The 24,263-nt window shown below is 29.4% G+C and overlaps 1 protein-coding gene across 10 annotated transcripts in view; it reads right to left on the bottom strand.

Annotated features, from left to right (window-relative positions):
• The window catches only part of nrm (neuromusculin), a 162,461-nt gene that overhangs the window by 49,734 nt on the left and 88,464 nt on the right, over nucleotides 1-24,263 (bottom strand). For 9 of the 10 annotated variants that reach the window (XR_016140407.1, XM_089081743.1, XM_089081742.1 and 6 more), the window contains exons 2-5: nucleotides 23,524-23,710; nucleotides 18,345-18,499; nucleotides 5,544-5,714; nucleotides 4,616-4,777 (exon numbers count right to left, since the gene is read on the bottom strand). Coding sequence is in view for 9 of the 10 variants with exons in the window: in XM_089081743.1 (XP_088937869.1) it covers nucleotides 4,616-4,777; nucleotides 5,544-5,714; nucleotides 18,345-18,499; nucleotides 23,524-23,710 (675 nt within the window). In the remaining variant the exon portion in view is untranslated. The remainder of the gene's footprint in view (nucleotides 1-4,615; nucleotides 4,778-5,543; nucleotides 5,715-18,344; nucleotides 18,500-23,523; nucleotides 23,711-24,263) is intronic. The other variant, XM_089081744.1, reaches the window with a different exon arrangement.

The following is a 24,263-nucleotide window of genomic DNA, read 5'->3' as shown; positions in this document are numbered from 1 at the left end:
AGAGCTTCCAAATGTCCACAAGAACGTTTTCTAATCATAGTCATTTTTAAACTAATATCTAAGATGCCTGACGATCAGATTCCTTACTCATTCTTGTGAAAATTCTCTGTTCGGCTACCACGCTCACATTTTCTTCTTGGCCACAATTTTCTAAGAATTCGCAACCCGATAAGCCGACCGAGACTTTTTAAGTCTATAGCCAGTGGCAATGCGATTTCCTGGTGATTTGTTTGCCTATAAGAAGCGCTCCGTCTGAAAACTCCGCCAGGTACTTTTCTCGTCACTGCCACAACCTTGCTTCCACGACTTTCAACGAGCAGCTGCGGAGTCGTGAGATTTTCGCAGGTATCCCAGGGGCATTTGCGACATTTCCGCTTTAAATTCACCGCAGATCGTTAGCAATGGCTCACTGGGAATTTATTTATATTTTCTACGCTGAACTGACCATGCTGAAGAATTTCAAACTGCGCTTTACGTTGAAACTCGACGGTACGGTTCTTCTATCTTCTTTTTCTTTGAAAATTTTTCACGTTACTCGCTTGTGCCACCTATCTAGTTCTTATCGTGCTGAGAGACAATTTTTCACGACACGGGATCGGGACGAACAGTGTCGACGTGTTAGCAAAAGCGTTCATATCAGCGAGCGATGTCATGTTCCATAATCCTGTGTAACGCAAAAGTATCATTAACAGCAATAGCGAGTAAGATATCGCGACATAAAGAAAAAAATATACATAATTAGAAGTGTATTATAAGGATCTACCTCTCCTTCTCTCTCTTTCTCTCTTTCCAAGCTCTATACAGTTTAACAGCAAAATATATAATAGCAAAAAATATAAAAAAAGAACAAAATAAAATTGCTCATTAGATATTAGGTACGCTGCATATGACTGCAGTTGACCTATAATTCATGATTTTATCTCGACAAAAGGCCGAGGCCTTTCACGATAAAACAGATTTTAATATATCAGCGCATTTTTCTCTATGATATACCTAAATAATATATTAACCTTTAATTACATTTTTATCAAATATCAGAAAAGCACGCAACACGTTTTTAGCTTATTGTTTTTCAGAGCGAGATAATTTCTTATCTTACATTGCTAATGTTCGTTTTCATTTATTAAAAGAATGCATTATGTAAGTAAGTTTAAATTTAGAACTGTTATTGTTTTACATTCTATTAGTACAATTAGAGCAATTTATTCATCAGAAGAATCAATTCATTCTCACTATAAGAGTTAAATATAAAGCTCTACTTAAACTTAATAATTATTGATGATAATAATTGTAAAAAAATGGTTTATAAATAGTATGCTAAATATTCTAAATATATATAATATAATAATAAAGTTTCATAAAATATTGATTACTTCTTCGACATAATATCATAATGTCAATTTAGTGTAATAACTGTCTAAGTATCAATAAATATTTGATTCAATAATGAGAAATCAACGCGAGATAATTAATCTCGACTTCAAAGTTAATAACGCGTTTATCGATATGCTGAGAATTACACGAATTCGCGCATCTATTTGCACATTATTACAGCGGCGCGAAATTCGGTTAACGTTAATGAATTTCTAATCGTAAACAAGAATGGCCTATACAGCGCATTAATTTCGTAAATCCATCAGTAATCTTGCAACGCGCGTGGTCACGCGGAAACCCCTTCTCGCAACGAAGTGATGGACATTTAATTATTTATTAGAATGTACAAATTTCGTACGCATAGGTGAGTTCACGTTTAGATAATTTTCAAATAACGGATATACGGCGCGCCGTAATTACAAGTACCGTTATAATGACGTATATGCTTTAATCGACAAATTCATGCAGGAGCGATTCATGCATATACTAAAGAAATTATGAGGAAATCTCTGAATATTTCAATCATATATTATTATGATTGTACTATTAAAAAGACTCATACTTTTTTTTATTTAAGAAGTATATATTTTTTTTAGTTAAATCAGTTAGAAGTATTTGTACTTTATTTCATACGTTTAACAGATACATTGTTTAATAATTTATGAGTAATTTATGATAGATGGTAATGCATAATGCATAATACAAGTGGACAATAGGCAGGTTATTAAAACGGTTCAAAATTCATACGAGAACTGCATATTCGATAAAACAGAATAATTTTCTGAAATTACGTATTGGCATGAGGTAGTATGGTAGTATACAGTTAATGAGAGAATTTCATTAAGATTTCTCTGCCGTGCCGAATTCTGGAGTAATACAGAACTCTGCGTGATACAATTCTGTATTTGTAATGATTTAACATAATATATAATCTAATTTATATTATATTAAGTGGAATTATGTTAAGTGCATTTATTCGTAAAATAATAATGCTCGCATGTATAATTTACTTCACTTAGATTATATCAGTTAATTTGATATTTCGCAAAGATGTATCTCAATATAAAACTTTGTTTATTTGAATGTTAAGAAACAAGCAAGTTTATTTATAAACTTTATTAAAGGTTTTTGGGTAAAAGGTTGGGAAATCACGTATATATAGTTAGTTTTTCGTTACTTCCATATTATTTTAATTCGATTAACACGTATGAAAATTATTTTAGAAGCTCTTTTAGCATGCGTGCGCGATGATAACTGTAAAGCAATTATTACGTAATTTATACGGGACCATGCATAAAATTGATTTGACCTAAAAGGCATCGGTTACGTCGTAAAATTTCATAGCAAAGCTTAAAAATATGTTTTGCCAGTTTTCCGTTTTAAAAATTCGGCAATAGTACGGTTTATAACTGGTGCACAGAGTTCTGTCCGGATCCAAATTCGACATGCAAACCACTTTTCCACTCACTCCAAATCGAATTCCGTGCACTCTCGCTTCACGAGACTTTTCAAAGCACGACTTTTCTCTGCACTCACATTCGCCTCTTCGCGTGAATTTCAGAGATTTAAACGTTGAGCCATCTCTCAAAACGAATTCCAAACTTTGCGTTCATAGATCGTTCAAATTGCGTTATTGTGGAGATAAAATATGGAGGCACGCGACATGGCCATTTTTTTCTCTCTCGACTGTTTCTTATGAGCGTCCCGTCCCGCGGCAGAATATGCTAGAGAATGCTAGCAAAGCTGTGGAAAGATTCAATAGTATCTCGTGTTGAATAATCAGGATTAGTAATGTTATGACAGAGACTTCACTTTAACTAACTATGTTATTACGTTTTACGAAATGAAAGGACCTGGATTGACATGTCTAAATTCTCTGTTTTGAGAACGCTTAATACATACACCTTTGTGGATGCAATATGCTCGTTTAGTAATATGTAACATAGCACACAAGCGTAATATGAATATTGCACTAATTTAGTAGATTAAATTAAACATATATGTAACATATTTATTAAAGATGTTGGAAAAAATAGAAAACGTTAAATGTTAAATGCATATTCTGTGCATCGTAAATGTTGATTATATAAAAAAAAATTAAAGTGTGCAAATGCTAAGTATTTAATTTATATAAGACAATAATTAGGAAAAGTTACTTTTTATCAAGTATTTATCAGTGTTGTATTTTTAGAACAACTTGTAATATAAAATTATTATTATTATAATACGAAGAATTTTTCTTATGTAATAAAATATATTAAGATATTGAATAAAATCTGAAGTGGTAATATTTAGAGATCTATTTCTTTTATAAATAATTATTAATACATTAATACTGTTTAGTTTTAACAATAATAATAAAATATCTCGATTCTAAATTTCTTTAAAACTGAGAAACAAGATTTCATTCTCCATTAACGCTGTTAAAGCACTATTCTCTTAAACTTTTTAATCTGTGATATTACACAGTTTGCTTCAGACTTTATTAGGAAATGCTAATTGACATTAAAACTTAAGTTAATTTATATTTTCTGCGGTAGGTGTACTCTGCACAAAAATCTTCCTCGTCCGGCTGATATACCGCTCTGGTCGCAATGTCATTCATATTCATACGAACGGTGAGTTTACTCGATGTTACCCATGTTTTGATTTAATGAATAAACGATACCCAGCAGAATTGTTGCAAATTTAGGTCAAAGTACCCATATTCGTTCATCCTATTGCTATGTCCGTACGGAGTTTGTAGCGACGGTTATCGAATTGCGTAGTACATCGCGCGCAAATTACATCGCGCAATCTAAATTGTAGGCGATCCAAGCGTATAACATTTCCTCCATCGATATGCGATAATCGATTCATACATAGTCAATGCTTCACGCGAAAGTAATGATCGATGTACATACATTTTTTAATTGACGTTGAAAAGTTTATTGAGCGTCATTGATAGTCCATCATTGTAGCACTGAAAGCTTTGTTATTAGTCGGTAATGAATATCATTAAAATATTATTTCGGACAGATTGTTAGCTCAGCTGATAGCTTCGCGATAACGCAATTAAAAATGAAACGTGCAGAAAGATTTTCATTCTGTGTTTTTAAGTCGTGTAAATTAGAATAAGAATAACCGAATAAAGCTCATAGCAAAAAAGATATTTCATTAGTATCTCGTATAGTTTGCAGACGTGTTGTCTTTGGCGGATTAGAAGTATCTTGTTATGTTATTTCTGAATGAGATGACTCACCATGTATGTCTGGTTTAATATCAACCGTGAGTGGCTCCACGAGAGCAATACTGTTGACTTTACACGTGAACGTTGCGCCTAACTCTTCTCGTGTAATTTGCATCTCCAGTAAACTACTGCCGGTACCTATTCCGGTATCAGTAACGATGGTCGAGCTCGTCGCTGAAATAGTACATTTCTTGATAAATACGTTGAAAGAGAAAGAGAAAGAGAGACTGTCACGTATTTTAACATGTACATTTCACAAATTCATTTCAAATTTAGAATAAAGTGTATCATAAAATGTACGAGAAATTGCAACAGTACTTAATATCTTTTTAATATAGTTTTAAAATCGTATAAAATTAATAGTACAATAAAACCAGAGAAATTCTTAATGAATATCATCGGATAACTGATTAATGAAAAAAGCTTTCCTTTATCTTTCAATAATTTGGTTGAACGATTATGCTTCTTTTACATTTTAATTCATATGCAATTCTATTAAAACGTGGAAATCAAATTATATATTTAGAGTATAATTATTTATTTATTTATCTCATTTAGATCATTAGATTATTACGTATGAAATTTATTATCGTGTATGAGAAAAAAATTACGTTTGATTCAAAATACATTTAGCGTAATTAAATTATAAGTTATAGTATATTAAAGTAGCTCGAGATTATAAATTTATTACATAATTTATAATTTATTACATATACAATCTTTCTTTTATAGCAGAGCGAAAAATTACCACTAAATTAATTCTTATCGTTGTAAATTATCACTAGTTAAGTTGTTTAATAGAAGGAAATATGAATGTTATTAATTGAAAAAATAAAATGGCTTATATTTTTTCAAATTTTCTTAGAAGCACATACCAATTTACAAACTTGAGATATATCTTTCTATCGGTTTCAATGTTTTAACATATTGTAAATCTTACCGTCAAGAAGTTGATCATCCTTATACCATTCGACTATAGGTACAGGTTTTCCTTCTCCACTTCCGCAGTACAAAGATATCGTCGAACCTTCGTTTATAGGTCCTAAAATGGCGCCGGTGCTCAGAGTATTTTTTGTATTTTCATCGACGACACGTATAAACGCTGGTTGCACTAAAAATATAAACCATATTTATCTAAAACAACTGTTTTTCGCTAGTTTTTTCGAATATACATATCTCGCAATGAATTTAAAATTCTATTGTCATCTTTTTGTGTGTTATAATTATATGATAGTTATTAAATCACCATATACATGATTAATATAATATAATGTTTCTTCCTTTTCTTTAATTACTTTTTTAAATGTCTGCACAATAAAATAGTATGCTGTTTTATGTTTCTTATTTCTCATTTGGATAAATGCATTCTTTAAATAATTCCTTTGATGGAATAGTGATTATTATGGAATTTCTTAACAAAAATGTTATATATTCACCATTATGCAAAGATTATATTACTCAGCGGGAAATTATCTATTTTACTTTGATGTTCGGAGAAATAATGAGAACGAATAAAAAATTATATATACCAGAGTCAGAAAAAATTCACGACTTGATAATGAAAGATTTTATTTTAATATATAATATTCTCTGGTATTTTTTTTATTTTTTAAAAAATAAGATTTTAATATTTTATTTCTGTTTGTGACAGTACAATACGGTAAACATTTTATAAATAACATTAGTTATATACATACAACAAACTTTTTAAATAAACTTTATATAAATCAGTATAAATAAAGTGTTAATCTTTAAAGTTATATGTGAATTTATTATTCTATATCACAAATGTCAACATTCGAAACTTGATCTATTTTTTTTGCGTTTTTTTTGTGTACGCTAAATAACCATATCCTGGATGCACTAGAGATTGCATACATACGTTATTTACGTACGTTATTTCAAGCGTATCGACAATTTCGAGCATTTCGTTTCACGCAAATCGATGAGCAGATCCGATATATTGCTCTATCAGTTTCAGCGAAAGCAAATTTTATTTTCAACAATCTATATTTACCCTATATATTTTCCAGCTTGAAAAATAGATAAAAAATTTCATTATGTCTGTCATGTCAATATTATGCCTGTCACTTCAATATTAAACAATTTGTTATTTTTTTTTTTTAACTAAAATGCGTTGACATTTGATATAACAGAATACATTTTGATAAAATATACTAACAATAAGTTAGTAAAATTTTATCAGTTTGAGAAACTTTTTCTTTTCTTCGATATAAATTTTTTGACAGTAAGCGAGTCTATATCCATGTTTGGAAGTGTCATATTCAGTTCTGTTCTTGGCGTATTCGATTTGATGAAGGCCTTGTCTTCTTTGCGCGACGAAAGTAAATCGATAAGTATTGCATGCCCTGAAATTCTAAACCATTGACGCATCGATTTTCTAGCGTGACGAATCCCGTAACTCTTTCCACAATTCCTATGAGAGCAAAGTGACTTCCACTTATCGAATAAGCGCCGTGTTCTTAGGACACTATAAATCAGGTCCCCGGCAACATCGACTGAATGCACTCAGGCCGTAGTATTCTATTACGTTAGCTGTCGATGTACACGTACGTACATGCATACAAATACACCTATCGCATATATAGCGAGACATTTGCATGCATGCACGTATGCACTCGGCGTAGCATTAGAAGTGCTTACGTGCAAATACCATTTTTAAAAATAAAACCATACAGCAAAAGTGATTCACGGAATTGCTAATGACTGAAAATACAGCTACGTGCATTTGCGTAAAAGTAGCTCTTCTGCGGCACAAGCATTTGTTATATATTCACCACGTTTTGACATTTATGGTTGAAAATTATCTATTTATTCGCTAAAAAGAACTCCTAGACATGTAATATTATTCAGGTGTCTTTGATATAAAACTGTATAAGTTGTTTAGATCTGTCTCATGCAAGTAAGTTTTCTCTTGTAAAATCATTCGAATATCTATTTAAATATTGGCATATATCTGACAACAAAGAACAAATATCTATATTTAAATATTGGCATATATCTGATAACATACCTTTCTCTTCTGTTAATTAAATTGCTCTTGTTCGTTTTTGTGAAGATCGATCAAATTATATCATTGACAAATGATGAAAAATAGGAATTTGATCATAAAAGAAGAATCTTCTTGACTTATTTGAAAATAGCTATAAAAATATTTTAGCATTAAATATTCATTTTAAAATTGACTCATGTTTAAAAAATATATATATTTAATGTATACATATATTAAAAAAGTTAAGATATCTGAAGCAAATATAATTCTCAATTATTATTAAAATTGACATAATAATTTTCCTAAAATGTTTATTTCGATTTTATTTTAATCAAATTTTTAATCAAAAATTTTAATCAATCAATATTTATTTTATTTTATTGTTATATATATGTATATGCTTTTTAAACTCACATTCCAATTCCTTTTATATCTGGTTCATAAAGAGAAAAATAATGAGTACAATTGTTTCTAAATTTTCGTTTCCTCTCGTTTATATGTTGTACAGTTCTTCCAATCACTTTAATTTTATCTGCTGCTATCCTCATGCTAAATTGAAATCTTTATAACTCGATAATCTAGAAGATGCTGTTTTATCATATACTTCTATGTTCTATTTCTGACTGATAATAAACTATATTATTATATAATATTTAAAATATAATAAACATTTAAAAATTATGTGTAGCAAAAGAAAATAATAAATCAAAAAAAATATCATAATATTTGATATTTAAATATTTTTTTAAAAGATATCAAACTTTTAATTTTAATTAAAGCTATACAGTTTTAAAGATATTAAGAATAATTAATTAAGTTATATATAATCTGTTGAACCTTCTAAATCTATATTGCAAAATTGTTTGCCTTTATACATCATTTACTATATTTTGACACAAAAATTTTCCAAAGTTCAGACTTTCTGCAATTTTTAATCTAAATGTTGCCTCGTAAGTTTTAAAATAAATCTGTGCTTAAAATGGTTGGGTACAACTAGGGAATTTGTTCTAGGGAATATGTATATTTGGAGCTGAATGAGGAAATCTCGGATGCAAATGAATTTTTCAATATATGCGAGTATTATTAAGCAAGAATGGTTGCAACGTTTTTCACAACAAAACATAATTTCTCACAATTTTTCTAATATGTGCGTGTAATAGTATGTGTAGATATATTGCACTTGCAAATATCTGAATAATTCTTTTCAGTGAAATTCATCTCGCAAATTCATCAGCAATGTCCTTAGCAAAATTTTTTCGTGTAATTTTAAATCATCTTCGTACTTTTCTAATAATCGACAAATTTAGACATGCCAACTTTAAAAAATTATAAATATAATAAAATATTTTTTCTTTTTTTTTTATTGTAAAACATTTCATTTCTTTTATATTTCTACAAAATTTTTAATATATGATAATCTTTAATTTTTATATTATGGAATATAATGTCAATGTTTTAATAAATAAGAGACACAAAACAAGAGAGATTTATTGCTCGAACTACCAGATAGTGATCGATATTTAATGAAACATGACACGCGAGATTCGTTAACAAGTTTCAATATACCTTTTATTTTCGAAGAACAATGTTTCACTGTATACAGGATTGATCACAAATTTGAATTGAATTGTTTTCATACATAGTATATGTTCTTTATGACAAAACGACAGTGAGCTTGATGTTAATAATTTTAAATTATTTTAATACATCAGAAGAACTCATAAATTTCTCATTTATTATTCATTTAGTATTCACTGCATTATTTATAACTTTCGATATAATTTCTCAGTAAAGTTAAATGTAAAATTTAATAAGATAAATTAAATTACGATTAAATTACGATAATTCATTTACATTAAATCATAGCAATAATTTATATTAAAGAACTATAAATATTTATTTAATTAGATGTTCTATATCACGTTCGATCATGTTCGATTAAAAAATCATATTTCATAAATGTGAAGATTTAATTGATGAATAGAATTTTATGTAATAATCCTTCATAAAATTTAAATGGCGCGAAAATGGTCATCTCAATTAATTAAAATCTTTGCGCCATAAATTATTTAGCTAAATTAGAGGGAATAGGTCATAGCTTGCATGAGAAATTAATGCCGCAATGAATCAAAGAAATGAGTATCATTATAATAATTAAGCAATCGATTAATTATATTTAGATAAGTTATAATAGATACAAATATTATAATAGCCTAAATTTTCATTGTATATTTTCTATTCAGTTTCTGGAATATTCTAGTTAAAAGATGTTGTTAAATCAGATACATTAATCAATACATTTAATCAATTGTTTAATAATTATTATAGAATGATACATTTTTAATTTACACTATACTACATTTCCAGAATAATTATTTAAGTTTTACAATAATGTTTTTTACAATATTATGAATATCAGAAAAGTAAAAGTTTTGAATATAAAACTTTATTTATATTATAATTATTCTACTTTTAATGAGATGTCTTTATTTTGCTGTAGTTAATTATATTGAGCTCGAGCTGTTATAATTCAACTTTGCATTTTATACGAATATTTCGAAAAATATGTGAGTAGTTTATTTCTTTGCAATAAGCATGAAAACTTTTGCAGAAACAGATATTCATATACTCTGATTGTGTTAAGATACTAAGGTATAATCCATCAAATGTATTTACTTTAATAAAAAATTTTTTTATTGAAATCTCTGTATATTGTTATATTTTATTCTACTTTTCTGTAGTCAAAACATGCACAGGGTATCTGATTCCTAATGGTATTGCTTGTGTGCAGATAGAGCGGGTCAAACTGAGCAGAAAAGTATCATTTTGCAATTTTCGCAGTAACGAATTATTAAAGATCAATTATTAAAGATCAATTAAAAATCAATTATTAAAAATAATTATTAAAGATAGAATATAGATCGGTCAATGCGACGAAGTGCAATCGTCCAACACACGTTCGTAATTGATAGGAGCGCGGTGAAATACATATTTAGACGTGAAGTCTACAAATAATGGAACATTTGCTTATACTTCATCTCCAAATATTTCGTCGCACTCCTATCGCGAATCCATCCGCGCGTAATGTTAGGCGGTCACATTTCGCTGCGTGTTTGTCATTCGCTGTACAGACGTGTTTATTCGGCGATTTTTAATAATTAATAACTTATTGCTAATTACGAAAATTACAAAATGGTAGAGAACTTTTCTGCTCAGTTTGATCCGCACACTTTTATCTGCACACAAGCATATACTATTAGAAATTAGGCATTCTGTATATAGAAATATAAAAGCGTTGATAAATATAATATGGAAAAATTATCGTATATTTCTTTATACACTAAAATAGAATTTCTTTTTACTATTAATTATAATAGATTATTATTATATATAGATATATAAAATTATACGATATTAAATATTGATGAAAATAAAACAAATTTCTTTCTTCTTAGTAAATCTATCCATATTTCGGTTAATTGAGAAATAGAGTTAGCAATACATTAAGTAAGTTTAAAAGTAGCTAGATCTATATAATATATTTATAAGTTTAATCAATCTCCTATCTCTTATCACAATGAAAATATACATCTAAATACACAAAAAGTTAAATCACAAAGAGACAAGTTAATCACCTTGGCGAAATTAACCGAAACATGTCCAACAGCGCTGCGTAAATCTATTTACTGGCACAAACTGGAATTCACCAACCATGTTGCTCAGTATAATCCTTTAAATCAAAAGAGCATACGACTGATTGAAAATCTACTATTATTTTGATCAATGTGAGAAATGAGATTGGACGGCTGCTACCGCATGTGAAAAGACGAAAAAATTTTGTACATTACACAATCGAATTATTCTAAAAAAAAAAAAAAAAAAAAAAAAAACAAATTGGACAAAATTGAAAAGAAATTCTGTAGTTATGCAATTTTTTGTTATTTTTAATAATAAAATTTGTGATAATCCTAACGTCTTTATGTCAAGGTTTTATGTATAATCAATTGATTTTTCAATAAAATGTCCGCTAAGAAAATAATCTCTCTCGATTAATCACAAATCGAAATAAAGACTTATTTGCTGGTATATACTACATTAATTTTCATATTTCACATAATCAATAATTCGGGTGGTTATACAGTCGATTGTTCTCACGTGATTACAAATGGTTCAAAGTGGTGGTGACCGCGATGACTCGCTATAATGGATATTGGAAAACATGTTCGCGATGCACCGTTTCTAAAATAGACGCGATTCGCCATATTAAATAATTTCATCGGGCAATCGTCCGTAATATTATTAGTTTTTTTCGCGCCCGACTAAAAGACCAGGACAGCTTGCACTGAAATTGGGATACGCGTTTAATTGGAACCGATAACAAAATTTGATCCTTTTTACAAAAGGATTGAGATTGTTATTTTGCAAAAACATTTTTTTTCCTATATCATTAATGCATAGTCAATTTATATCATTGTCACGCCCTGCCATTCCCAGAAAATTACAACGAAAAGCGATCCGATTTGTGAACATTCCAACGGCTCACTCCATCGGGAGACGATAAAGTTTATGAATAATATACTTGAAAATGACTTTTAAAGTCGCCTCAACGACCCGCAGCTACGACGGCAACTTTGTACGACTATAGAAAGAGATTACTTCGAAAGTGGAAAGCGGCGGCGGCGTCATTAGATCGTAAGTAGTTTTCGCGATTTTTTACAAGACGGTTTTTGGATTTTTTTCTGACGCGTATTTCTTACTTGAAATCGGCGTGACTTACAAAGTAAGTGCGAACTTCACGATCTTTTGCCCTCGTCTCTATCATGTCGGGCAGTTAGCGTGATGATATTTCCTTAGTTAGTTGTAGCCGTAAAAGCGGGAAATTATTCTCTCTCCCTCTTCCTTCGGGTATCATTGAATTCATTGATATTGTAATCTTGAGCACGATATTGCTGAGTGTTAATACGCATGCAGAATGCATAACAATCCTCGCACAGTAGTTTTGTTCAATAATCTCACATACAAGTATCGTACAATTGCCGCGATCTTTCGCGTGTATTGGAAAAGGACGAGTGTACAGGTACATTCTATTGTTCTGCTGAATAATAGCTTACATTATCGCATTGCAGATCTCAGCTTCATCCTTTGATTGCTTCTACATATACATGAATTTTATCGGAGCTGTGCCTAAGTTCTAATTTAAACAGAGAAAATGGGTTATGTGAAGATTATGCGAATAAATATTACAGAAAATATCGATTTTGTTTGCGTCAAATTGAATTTTGCAGCCGATTGAAGATTTTAATAGAAATAATAATAATAGTCAAATAATAGTTTTTTTTAGACATGTTATAGCACGTAAAATAAATGTAATTTCTTTTTCAATGAGAAAATCTAAATTTCAAACAAAAGAAATCCCCATTTTCAAAAAGAAAATTGTCAGCTAGAAAGAAGAAATAGCGCAATTTAACGAGCAGAACAAAACGAGCTTGGACGTTTTACGTCTTGTGGAATTCACGAAAGTGATTTTGATAGGATCTTTTGGAGACTTTCGTCGAATCCGAACATCTGTGACGCTCGGCTTCGTCGTCGCTGTGTAAGGAAGTATCTTGCAATTGTCTGTAGTTTTGCACTATAAAAAGAAAGACGGCCCGCAAAACGGAGCACGTATGAAAAGCAAGAAGAAACAGCGTTTCACGTATTATATACCTTGCTCACTATAATCTTAGTATAAAAGCATTCGTGCAACGACGTCGTGTTAAAAGCGTTTACCAGCAGCTATTTTGCAGAGCTTTATACGTTTGTAATGGCACAATCTAGTGCAAATAAGTAGTTAGATAAATGACATAAAGCACAACTAAGTATTCTGTGTTCCAACAGAAAAATTCACGATTTTATCATAACATAACATTTATAATATAACAATAATATGATAATTTTCATATGCAAAATATAAAATTTCAACAAATTTTATATAATAAATTTACTTTTTCGCTGTTTTTTTATATATATATATATATATGCTATCAAAAAATATAAAAAAGATCTGAACCTAAGTTTCTGGCTTGAACTGTCTTAAAAAATAATCGAATCTCAAAAATTCTTATTTTTGTCTTGATCTTGTTGGGACACACATTTTACTTTCCTGATAATATTACCTATTGGACAATAAATCTGCAGCGTGATGTCCTAGCTAGAATGAGGTGTTCGGATAATCCGGCAACTCTGTGTATGTAAGTACAGAAAGGTACGGGTGTGATACGTGATACTGTTTCGCGCACAGCTTCATGCTGTGCTCTTCTATGTAGATTAATGTCGACGCCTGTCGCAAGAGAGCTCGCAAGCTACTTTTACGTTGTCGCTTCACCATGCTGCGGTATAATGGGTACGACGTGCATCCTATATTTTATCGAAATTGGCGCTACTTAGTCATGAACATTTTCATAAATATCAATCTTAACAATTTAGATAAATTAAGAACCTAATTACGCAATTTTTTTTGCAAAATATTTTTACGTTTATTATTTTCTTTTATTACGTTCAAATTTTTGACATTTCCTCCAAATATAAATATAAATTATTTTTAATATTAAGCATTTTGTCAATAAATCTTTATTTTTTTAATTACGATATTTTTAATTTGCATACTTCTAACTTCTTCTTGATTTATAAATTTTTTACGAAATATATATTAGTTTATTTTATAAAATTAATTTAATCTAATTGATATCTGATCTTATCATTATTCTTAAAATAATTCTTTTCCCGTATAGCTTTGTTTTAGTACACAAGTTGGTAGATTAATGAAATTATAGTTAAAGAAAAATAATGTTACGTATTTATCTTCTTTTAATTTTTTTCATTTCTTTCTTCCACTGTGCAATTAAATCATTTGTAAGGCAATTAATGTGAAAGAATATAAGGCACTTAACGTGAAAGAACAAAGAAACATTACTAAAATTATATATTAATTTGAGATTGTTGACTTAAAATCATTATTATTATTGAAATTCAAATTAATAATCAAAAAGAATTATACATAAATAAGTCGATTAAACAGCGTTTAAATAAATTTGTTGTTCCTTAATAAAACAGTTGTTCCTTTTGCAATCATTATAGATGTTAATTGTTTCATCATTTTGTTATTTCAATCTTAAAAATATTAATGAAACCTTAATTTTTTATTAGAATATAATTGTCCTTTTCTAGTATTTTTCTTAAAAAAAAAACAGTAATAATTTAAAGTTTATCTTTTTACTTGAATTTATTAAAAGAAAATATCCATGTGCTATTTCCGGATTGCATAAACATCCATCATTTCGTAATTGTATATGTAGGTCCGAAAATAACTAAATATACAGTAAAATTACGTTTCGTGATAGAATTCAAGACACGTTCGTTCTTGTAGGAAAGCATTTCAATATATAAATTCGCAAGGCACTTTAAATTCGATAAATTGAAGTCACAATCAGTTATGCGCCAAGAGCAACTTTTCTCAAGTTCTTTCGTGTTCTGTTCGTGTTTCAATTGGTTTTGCAATCAAAACGATAAAAGTTGGAGAATCTCTTAAAAAGGCTATATAAAAGAAATCCTTATTTAAAATTTGCCCTGATGAAAAATTGACGATAAAACTCTTATTTCCTTCATCAAAAGAATATCGCAATTGTCCTTAATATATAAATGATGAAAACAATACTAATAAGTAATAATGTAAAATATACATAGAGTATACTTTGAGTTCACCCAATTTGCGTAGTTCAGAAATTTTAAGAGTGATTACCAGTGTTATCTTTTTAATTGGATCATGAAATTAATTTTCATTTGAAACTTTAAGAAGAATATGATTCCCTATTGTGAGAGACAAAAGTTTCTGAATGCTGCTTATGTGTACATGTATAGGTACAATGTCGCGATTACACACTTGAAAACTCCTCTCCACCTTACTCGTTTAACTCGCCATGATGTCACGAGGCACGGTGCAGTGAAGAAGACAGATCAGCAGTCAGAATTTTGTATACACAGTGATTCTATTCACGTCCGTCGCGGTGATGGCTCGCGTATACGCGCGCAGAAAATCGCTACGTTCCTTGAATAAACCACTACAGGAGAATTGTCTCATTCTTCATAAACTTGCAAAGATAACATAAGATAATGTAGATACAACAATACTTAAATGGAGGATGTGCTTCGCAAGAAGCTTGTGGTTGGCAGATGTAAGATCCCATCTGATAAATTTGAGGAGATCTTGTATTATTCAAAATTTAAGTATCCTTATTATTTAGTAACACAATTAACTCGAAATTCCGTGCCGGATAATTACAAACCACTATCGCACTTTCCGACTCTAATGTAGCAGATACGTAAAAGAAGAAAAAAACCTGAATGATATCTGATATTTTTTAGATCATCCAATACATTTATTTATATTTAATTTAATGCATTCATTATATAAATAAAATCTTTTTCATATTTTATAATTGATATCTTCGTTATTATTTAATATAAAAACATGCAAAATACGATTTAATAAAACCGCATTAATTACAAGCAAAATCTTCGTTTTTCTATTCTTTTATTTATTATTTAATATAAAAACGTATAAAATTCATTACGTTTGCTTCTTGCTTTAATATCTAGATATTAATAAACTTCCTCATAAAACTCATTCATAAAACTCATCTAACATTGTAGAATATATATATTTCATATGCGTTTAATTTTTGACATTTTGTAATTATCCTGCAACTTCTCCTTTGCAAGGATTCTATACAGATTTAATATGAGATAAATTGGCAATGGTAAATCACGACACACACACACACACACACACACACACACACACACACACACACACACACACACACACACACACACACACACACACACACACACACACACACACACACACACACACACACACACACACACACACACACACACACACACACACACACACACACACACACACACACACACACACACACACACACACACACACACACACACACACACACACACACACACACACACACACACACACACACACACACACACACACACACACACACACACACACACACACACACACACACACACACACACACACACACACACACACACACACACACACACACACACACCGATGTGATAATAAATTATTAATCTGATAAATAACATCTTACGACAATGAAGCTATTTAACCGTTAAACGGTCCTATAATGTGTTTACGAGATTAACTTAAATGTTAAACCAAGAATTATCAAATAACTACATTTATCCAGAGTACGTGAGATGTCGCACCAATGGGGACTAACTTGAGTTCGACTTGTCGATATTAACTCTTTGCGAAGTTAAGAGTCATCCGATCTAACTCGAGCTATCGATGTATAATTTAACATGGATTTAACCTGGATAACAATCCGCGATTACTGAAAATGAAGTACTTTGTACACAGAGCGGAATGCAGACACTTCCATACTCCGTATGTATCTTTCCGTATGTATTATAAACCAACTGAAATGTAGATAATCGTACAAAAACATTTGAAACTAGAGAGGAGAATTTGAACCAAAGCAAAAATATGTAATTCGCGAGAATTCAAAGAGCATAATTAACGTCCATAGAACAATTATTTCGAATCTTTTATTTGTTTTTAATTATTTTTTTCAGTAAAATATAGTTGTTACTTGAAATGAAAGGCATTATTAATATCTATATTGTAATAATATTTTTTATCAGATTTTTTTATTTTTTTCTTTATTTTTAAATGTTGAATTTTTGCTGCATAAAATTGTTACGTACGAAAAGGAAAAGAACGTGAATTGTGCGCAATCCTGATGTTTTACTTCTAGTACGAGCAGCAGCAAAATGTAAATTAGTCTTCTATTTTCAAAAAAGAGCATTTTAAAAAGCACATCGTTACTTGCCAATCTCGTGAAAGGGCCATCCGTAAGGTTGTCTATCGTTCGACTGTATGCAAAATTGAAATATTGGCGAGAACGATCGCATGTAACCGTTAGTTTGAAATAAACATTACCTGATTTATGGAATGCAAGTCCTACGTTACTTCCGACTTGCACATGCTATCACCTTTCCGAGCATAGTACATATATCGTAAATGTGTTTCCATGTATCATACCATGAGAAATGTCATGAGGTACAAGTATATTGTGCTATCATATTACTTTTGAGAAATATCATGTTAAATTTGCTTCGTAATAAAAAAGAATATGTCACGAGAAAAAAACGGAAGTACAGATTTCCGTATACTTAAGATAAATAATGAAATGTGTTACTTCGTATTCCGTATTGCCTTTTCAATAATGCAAGCTACTTGCGACCACGTTTCTGACGTATGAACGTAATGTACACTGGAGAGCATAACAAACTTGCATAACAAACAGAAGTCGTACGGTTAAAAACATCGCATGTAATTTATGGAAAAAGTTACGCGGAAAGTTTTAAAATAGTTTCCGTAAATCTTTCGATATTATCCTCTTCACGTGGTATGTCCGAAAAATCTTTATATACTTTGTAATAGAAAAATCATATCGCGTATCTTGATATTTTCTCTATTATATCATACTTTTGAAAGTATAAATTTTAATATCATTTTCTCTCTCTCTCTCTCTCTCTCTCTCTCTCTCTCTCTCTCTCTCGCATCTTGATAAAAATTTAATTTTACTCCGAAAATGTTAATCTGGTAATACTGTATAATGTAATGCAACGCACCTGTGACGTTAAGGATAATATGCTGCACGTTGTTGCACTCGCGGTTGACCGCCAGATATGTAGCTTCACACTTGTACAAACCCTCGTCTCCCAGTTGAACCTCAGGTATCCTCAAATATGTTTTCGTTGAATTCGACGAATATTCTATGTCCGCCCTGAAACATTCAATATTGTGAGATTAATTTAAAAATTAAACATAATTTGAGCCAATAATTTTTCAAATCGACTTTAACGTTTAAAATTTTGATACGTTTATATTAACACAGTACATAAAAAATTCGATAATGTTGATGTTACAGCTTAATCATTAGCTTAATTATTTTGGTAACAATAACGGAACGTTTTGTTTAATAAATTTTTAAGTTAGGAATTTATGTGGTAACAACGATATAAAACAATTTCTCTTAGAATAATAAATCTCACTTGTCATATTGTGCCAATTTTATTTTCGTACAATTGGAGTTATTCACGATTATAGTATGCAATTTTCAATTTTAATTGTAAATATATTGATTGTTATGCACTTTATTAATAATAATTGTAAGATATTATTGCCAATATATGGGTCATGTTGATGCAAGTATAATGACCTCATGTAATGTCAATCTCAAATTAGCATCAGATAATGAATCGAACCATCAATGAAATTAATCTGCTCGTTATCCCGACTGAGTAGTATAATCCATTTACAACAATAAGGTGGCAATATTATTATGAAATGCATTATTCGATCCGAATCAATTTTCATATTATACATCTGGTTTACATATCTTATTCCGAAAATATTAATAAGACAATGAACATATTTGTATACATTAATTATATATGTATATATGTTTTATATATATATATATATATATATATATATATAGAGTTATATATATATTTTATATACTAATGCCACAAAACTTCCAAATGCTCGTAATTAAATCCGATTACGATGGGAATGCGTTCTTGCAGGCCATTAATGTATGATGGTAAAACTACAAAACAAGATCATCAGTCAAAGGTCTTGCCGTTTATATCCGTAAATGGCAAGCAGTCGCATAGTCAATGTATATAGGTCGCGCTTGATATTCTATCAGTAGATACTGAGTATGTTTATACATAAGTACAGTAGTCGATACACATCTCTGTTGAACTCATCGTAATTCAATACAATTTACATTTCCATCAAGCTGATTACTTGTTATCAAAAGATGGGCCAACTGAAATGCGTTAAAAATGCACATTATATAAGCGGTGGACATTATGAATTCAAATCGTGTTTCTTCTCTTTTTTTTCTGTAAAATTGTGATGCTAAGCATACAGATTTTGCGACTTATTTGAAAATGGTGAAAATTATATACTTTGATAAAAAAAATATATGTAATATATATACTATGCACATGTATATATATGATGTGTACAATGTTTTAAAATCCGGCTTCGCCTATTGTTAGCCAGATAAAACTTTGCCGCGAACAATTTTCAACTGAAACGTCCGCGTTGCTTTTATTCCTTGTTTCTCTTTGTTTAACGCATAGTGTGACGAATCATTGTTTTTGCAAGCAAATTCTGTGTTGATACTCATTGTAATTCAGTACGTAATTTGATACGAAGCGCAAATGATCGTGGTAAATCGACATTTCGATGTGTTGTTTAATCGACGAACTGTTTACAGCGTCATTAGTGTATTATTACGACATAACGATATAACGATATACTGCACTGCTAACCATGATCCTGCATGAAACTACGTATCTTTTGTGTTCACATGTAATTAGACTATCGATGTTATAAACGATAAGCATACGCCTACGATTAGATATGGAATATATCGTCTGTATAATAAAGATTTTCTTGACTAAGTTGCAATTGCCGATTTTTTCATTGTCGAAATGTTAAAGTATATAAAATAATTTTACTGCTAAAAATAACTTTGCCCAAACAAATTTATAAGAGCATATCGTTTTCATAATTTTTTAAAAGTATTGTGAATTCAATGTTTTTTCCTAACACTATTATCAAGAAAATAAGTAATTCTTAAAGTAAGGAATAGGTAATGTTTTTGTGAATCTATTTTAAAGGATGTGTTACAAAGTAACACACATGCGACAATACATGTATAATGTTGCATTGCTAGTGAGTTCTAAATCCGGACTCTGACTAATCCGGCTAATAGCATTTCGCATTATAAAATCCTTTGAAGAAACATACTTTGTATTAACATTATGAACGAATAATATCCTTTCATGTATTTTACTTGTATAGCGTGCAGTATTAATGTATTATATTCTTATTGAAGATATCAGTTCTCTTTGAATAAAATGCCAATATTTTTGCACTGTAATTTTATCTTTTATCACGAACATATCAAATAACATATTGAATTAATGAAAGGCACATTTTAGGCTCGGACTATTTCGTGCTATAATTAAAGGAAATCTTTGCGCGTGGTATTTATGTATAATCGGCATTTCCATATCAGTTGACTAATACCAATGTGTTATATATTAGTCAAAACGTGTGTAATTCATGGTGTAATTATAGATTATTACTTTGCTATTGCTGTACGCACGAATGACATATAGAAATAAATTGCTTTAAATTGATTTTAATTCATATAAAAATTCATATAAAAATTATAGAAAAAACAAATTTTATAAAGAAACTATTCTAAAATGATGTTTGTTTTTGTAATAGTGAAATAAATATACAAATTTATAATTGTACAATATTACAATTTTAATCTCTCTTTAATATATAAATCCTACAGTTTAATCGTAATGCATGATAGTTTAAGCATCATCCAATTATGCAAAATGTTCTTCGTAATAAGTCAAACATCGCGTTATCATTATCGTAATTAAAACCTAGATATACTTGGAAAATATGTTATAACAGAAATCCAGTGCTTGTTAAAGGGCACTTTTTCAATAGAAGAGTAAAATAAACGCTAGCATAAAATAAACACTACAGATTCCATAATAGCAAACAGAAATATAAAATTAATGTACTTAGTTTATTAAACTCTAAATCAATTAGAATAAAATATTATAAAGAGACATTTACGTTTAAGATTTAAAATATTATTATAACAAAGTTAAAAATGTATTGTTAAAGATATTTTTATTTGTACAAATCTGAAAATAAAAATATTTTTTTTGTAATATTTTATATATACTTTATATATATTTATCTTTTAATAAAATTAAAAAAAAGAAATATGTTACATTAAATGTTTTGGAGCAATGTATTTCCATGAATTACTTTTCATATATGTGGATAAATATATGTTTGTCATCAATCGAATATATTTTTTATCATCGTCGATAATTCCCTTGTTATTTTTTAAAAAACACATAAAATGCACAATGCAGATCAAACATTTTTTCGTATAATATTATTGGAATTCTTTTTTCCTTTTTAAAGCGTAAAAAAACCTTACAACGCTTATCTCTGTTTATTGATAGTAAAAAATCATGTAAAAAAATATTATTGTTATTAATATTTTTATTTTTACAAAAAAAATAAAAAGAAAAAATAAGTCATATATGTACAAATCCATCTCGTATCGTTGCTATGCCAGAATAAAAACAAGAAGAAAAAGCAATAAGTTAATATTGAAGTTAAAATTAGATAAAAACTACTTTGTTCATATTATTCTATATATTTTTTCCTTTATAATTTTATACATATTCTACAATTTTTGGATTCTTCTTTAACTATAAATTTTGCTATCAAATTAGTTTTTCTTCTTGGTATAAAATCTATTCTTAAGTCTCAATTTTAAATAAAATATATATCTAATTCAATAAAAATAGAGCATTATATTTAATTTTTAATAAAAATATTAAATTATGGAACAAAGAAAGTAAAGCAATAGATAATATTGTATTCAATAAGATCCATCTATCGTTATTAATTACTCAAAGATATTGGTAAGATTATTCTAATTAATGTAAATTGGCATGTACAGAAACGCGGATATCGGATGAAATCTCTAAGGAACACTTCGGATTCGAGTTTGTACGCTTGATTGCAACGTGCAACTAAGCAATATTGCTCGGAGTAAATATCAAGAGGAGCGAATCACAATCGAGAGACACAATTAATTGACTTAGCAACTTGGAGGAAATAAAGTTATCTTACTTGGAATAAAAGAGCTAGAGAGATGTATAAATTTTTTAAAATAATTAAATTATTTTCGTCAATAAAATAATTTTTTCAATATATTTTCTACATATCTTCGTAATATATCATGTAATATAAATACAATAATAAAAAATTATAAAATATTTTAAGCTTTGTATCTTTTATTTTATATTAATTAATTCATCAATTAATTTATTTGTTGATTTCTTTATTATTTATTCGTCAATATATCTGCATTTAAATTCATTTGAAAAAGCCCAATATATATCAATACGTATTACTAATTTTGTATATTTTTGTAATATTTCGCAAGTACAAGTCATATGAAATCAATAATAAGAATAATAGCAAATCCGACGTTATTAAAATATTCAGAGACTTTGATTGGACTTTAATTATCAAAGTTTCATGCTCTGAATATTCATGTGTGCATATGCATTTAACGCATTTGACGTATTTGAAGCTATACGATCTCTAAATATAGACCGCGAACCACAAAACGCAATTACAGGGTGATAACCCTGGAATGAGCATAATCGCGATAGTTACAAATCATGGACATGGCAAATTACCAAAACCGTAAGTGATTTAAGAAAATATGTCGCTTGCAGCTAATAATTGTGTACGAATAACATGTTATAATATTTTTAACGTTGCTCAGCAAAAGATGAAAATTCTAAGAATGTTTAAAACAAGAAAATTTAAAACAGATTTTGTAATTTATATTAAAATGTAACAATAACGCAGTTTTTTTTATCAAAGAAATTATTTCATTAATATGCCAACATTTTAAAGACACAAAAAGTTATTTTATTTGTTTTTGATTAAAATCCTAATGTTGATAATTATTTCTATAAAAAATTTTAGTACGTTTATATTACAACTTTAATTATTATGGTGACATATTGAGAGAGCTTAGCCAAAATTTAGCTTAAAATTAGCTTTAAAAAAAAATTCAAAGAAGATGCCTAATTAAGTCACGGCATGAGTTAAACTTGCTCAGCATTATGTATTCAGGTCTCAATATAATACTTTAATTACCTGGCAGCGAGGTCGTTATTGCCGCGTATAATCCCAGCATCCTCGCTGAAAATGAAAATCCTCGTGGGTCCGCGGTACCACTTGATGCTATGCAGACCCTCACATTGCGGTGATTTCAGGACGCAGGGCAGTAAAATCTCTGTTCCCAGTTCGGCATGCTTCTCGCTTCTCAACCATGGGTCGCCGCCTAAAACAAACATACATTAGTGAAGATTTGTATAAAATTGAGTTCGTAATTGAGGCTATATATCGGTAGCGTCTGACAAAACATAATCAACGAGCAAATTGTTTTGTTACGCAATATACAAGATTATGCTAGATAATTTACGCAATTTCATATGTCCATATATTCCATATATAGAAATATGAATAATCTACATTCAATGAAAGATATAATTATTAATTATTATACAGTAATATATTTCGTGTTTATTACATTAATTCGTATTTATTATACATACTCGCGATTTATGCGCTTTCAAAACACGTTATTGTTGAAATTGAATGTCTTATAAGGGAAAGATCACGGTAATTAATACGATAATTGACATTGCAAAGTGGAAAAAGTTCGCGATTCGCCTCGAGAAAGGATTGGATTCTGAAGCCGTATTGTGTGGCACAGTAAATATTACATTTTTCAAGGAAATTGAGGAATAATGGAGAATTTGCCGTAGGGAATCACATTATGATATCTTTCCGTCTTTCAAATGTGTGAGAAGTTTGTTTCAACTTGGATATTA

This window comes from Pogonomyrmex barbatus, unplaced genomic scaffold, assembly GCF_055798465.1.
Source record: "Pogonomyrmex barbatus isolate J1 unplaced genomic scaffold, ASM5579846v1 scaffold5, whole genome shotgun sequence".
Classification (NCBI taxonomy): domain Eukaryota; kingdom Metazoa; phylum Arthropoda; class Insecta; order Hymenoptera; family Formicidae; genus Pogonomyrmex; species Pogonomyrmex barbatus.
Note: the sequence above shows the minus strand (reverse complement) of the source record. Positions and strands in the feature narration are given on the sequence as shown.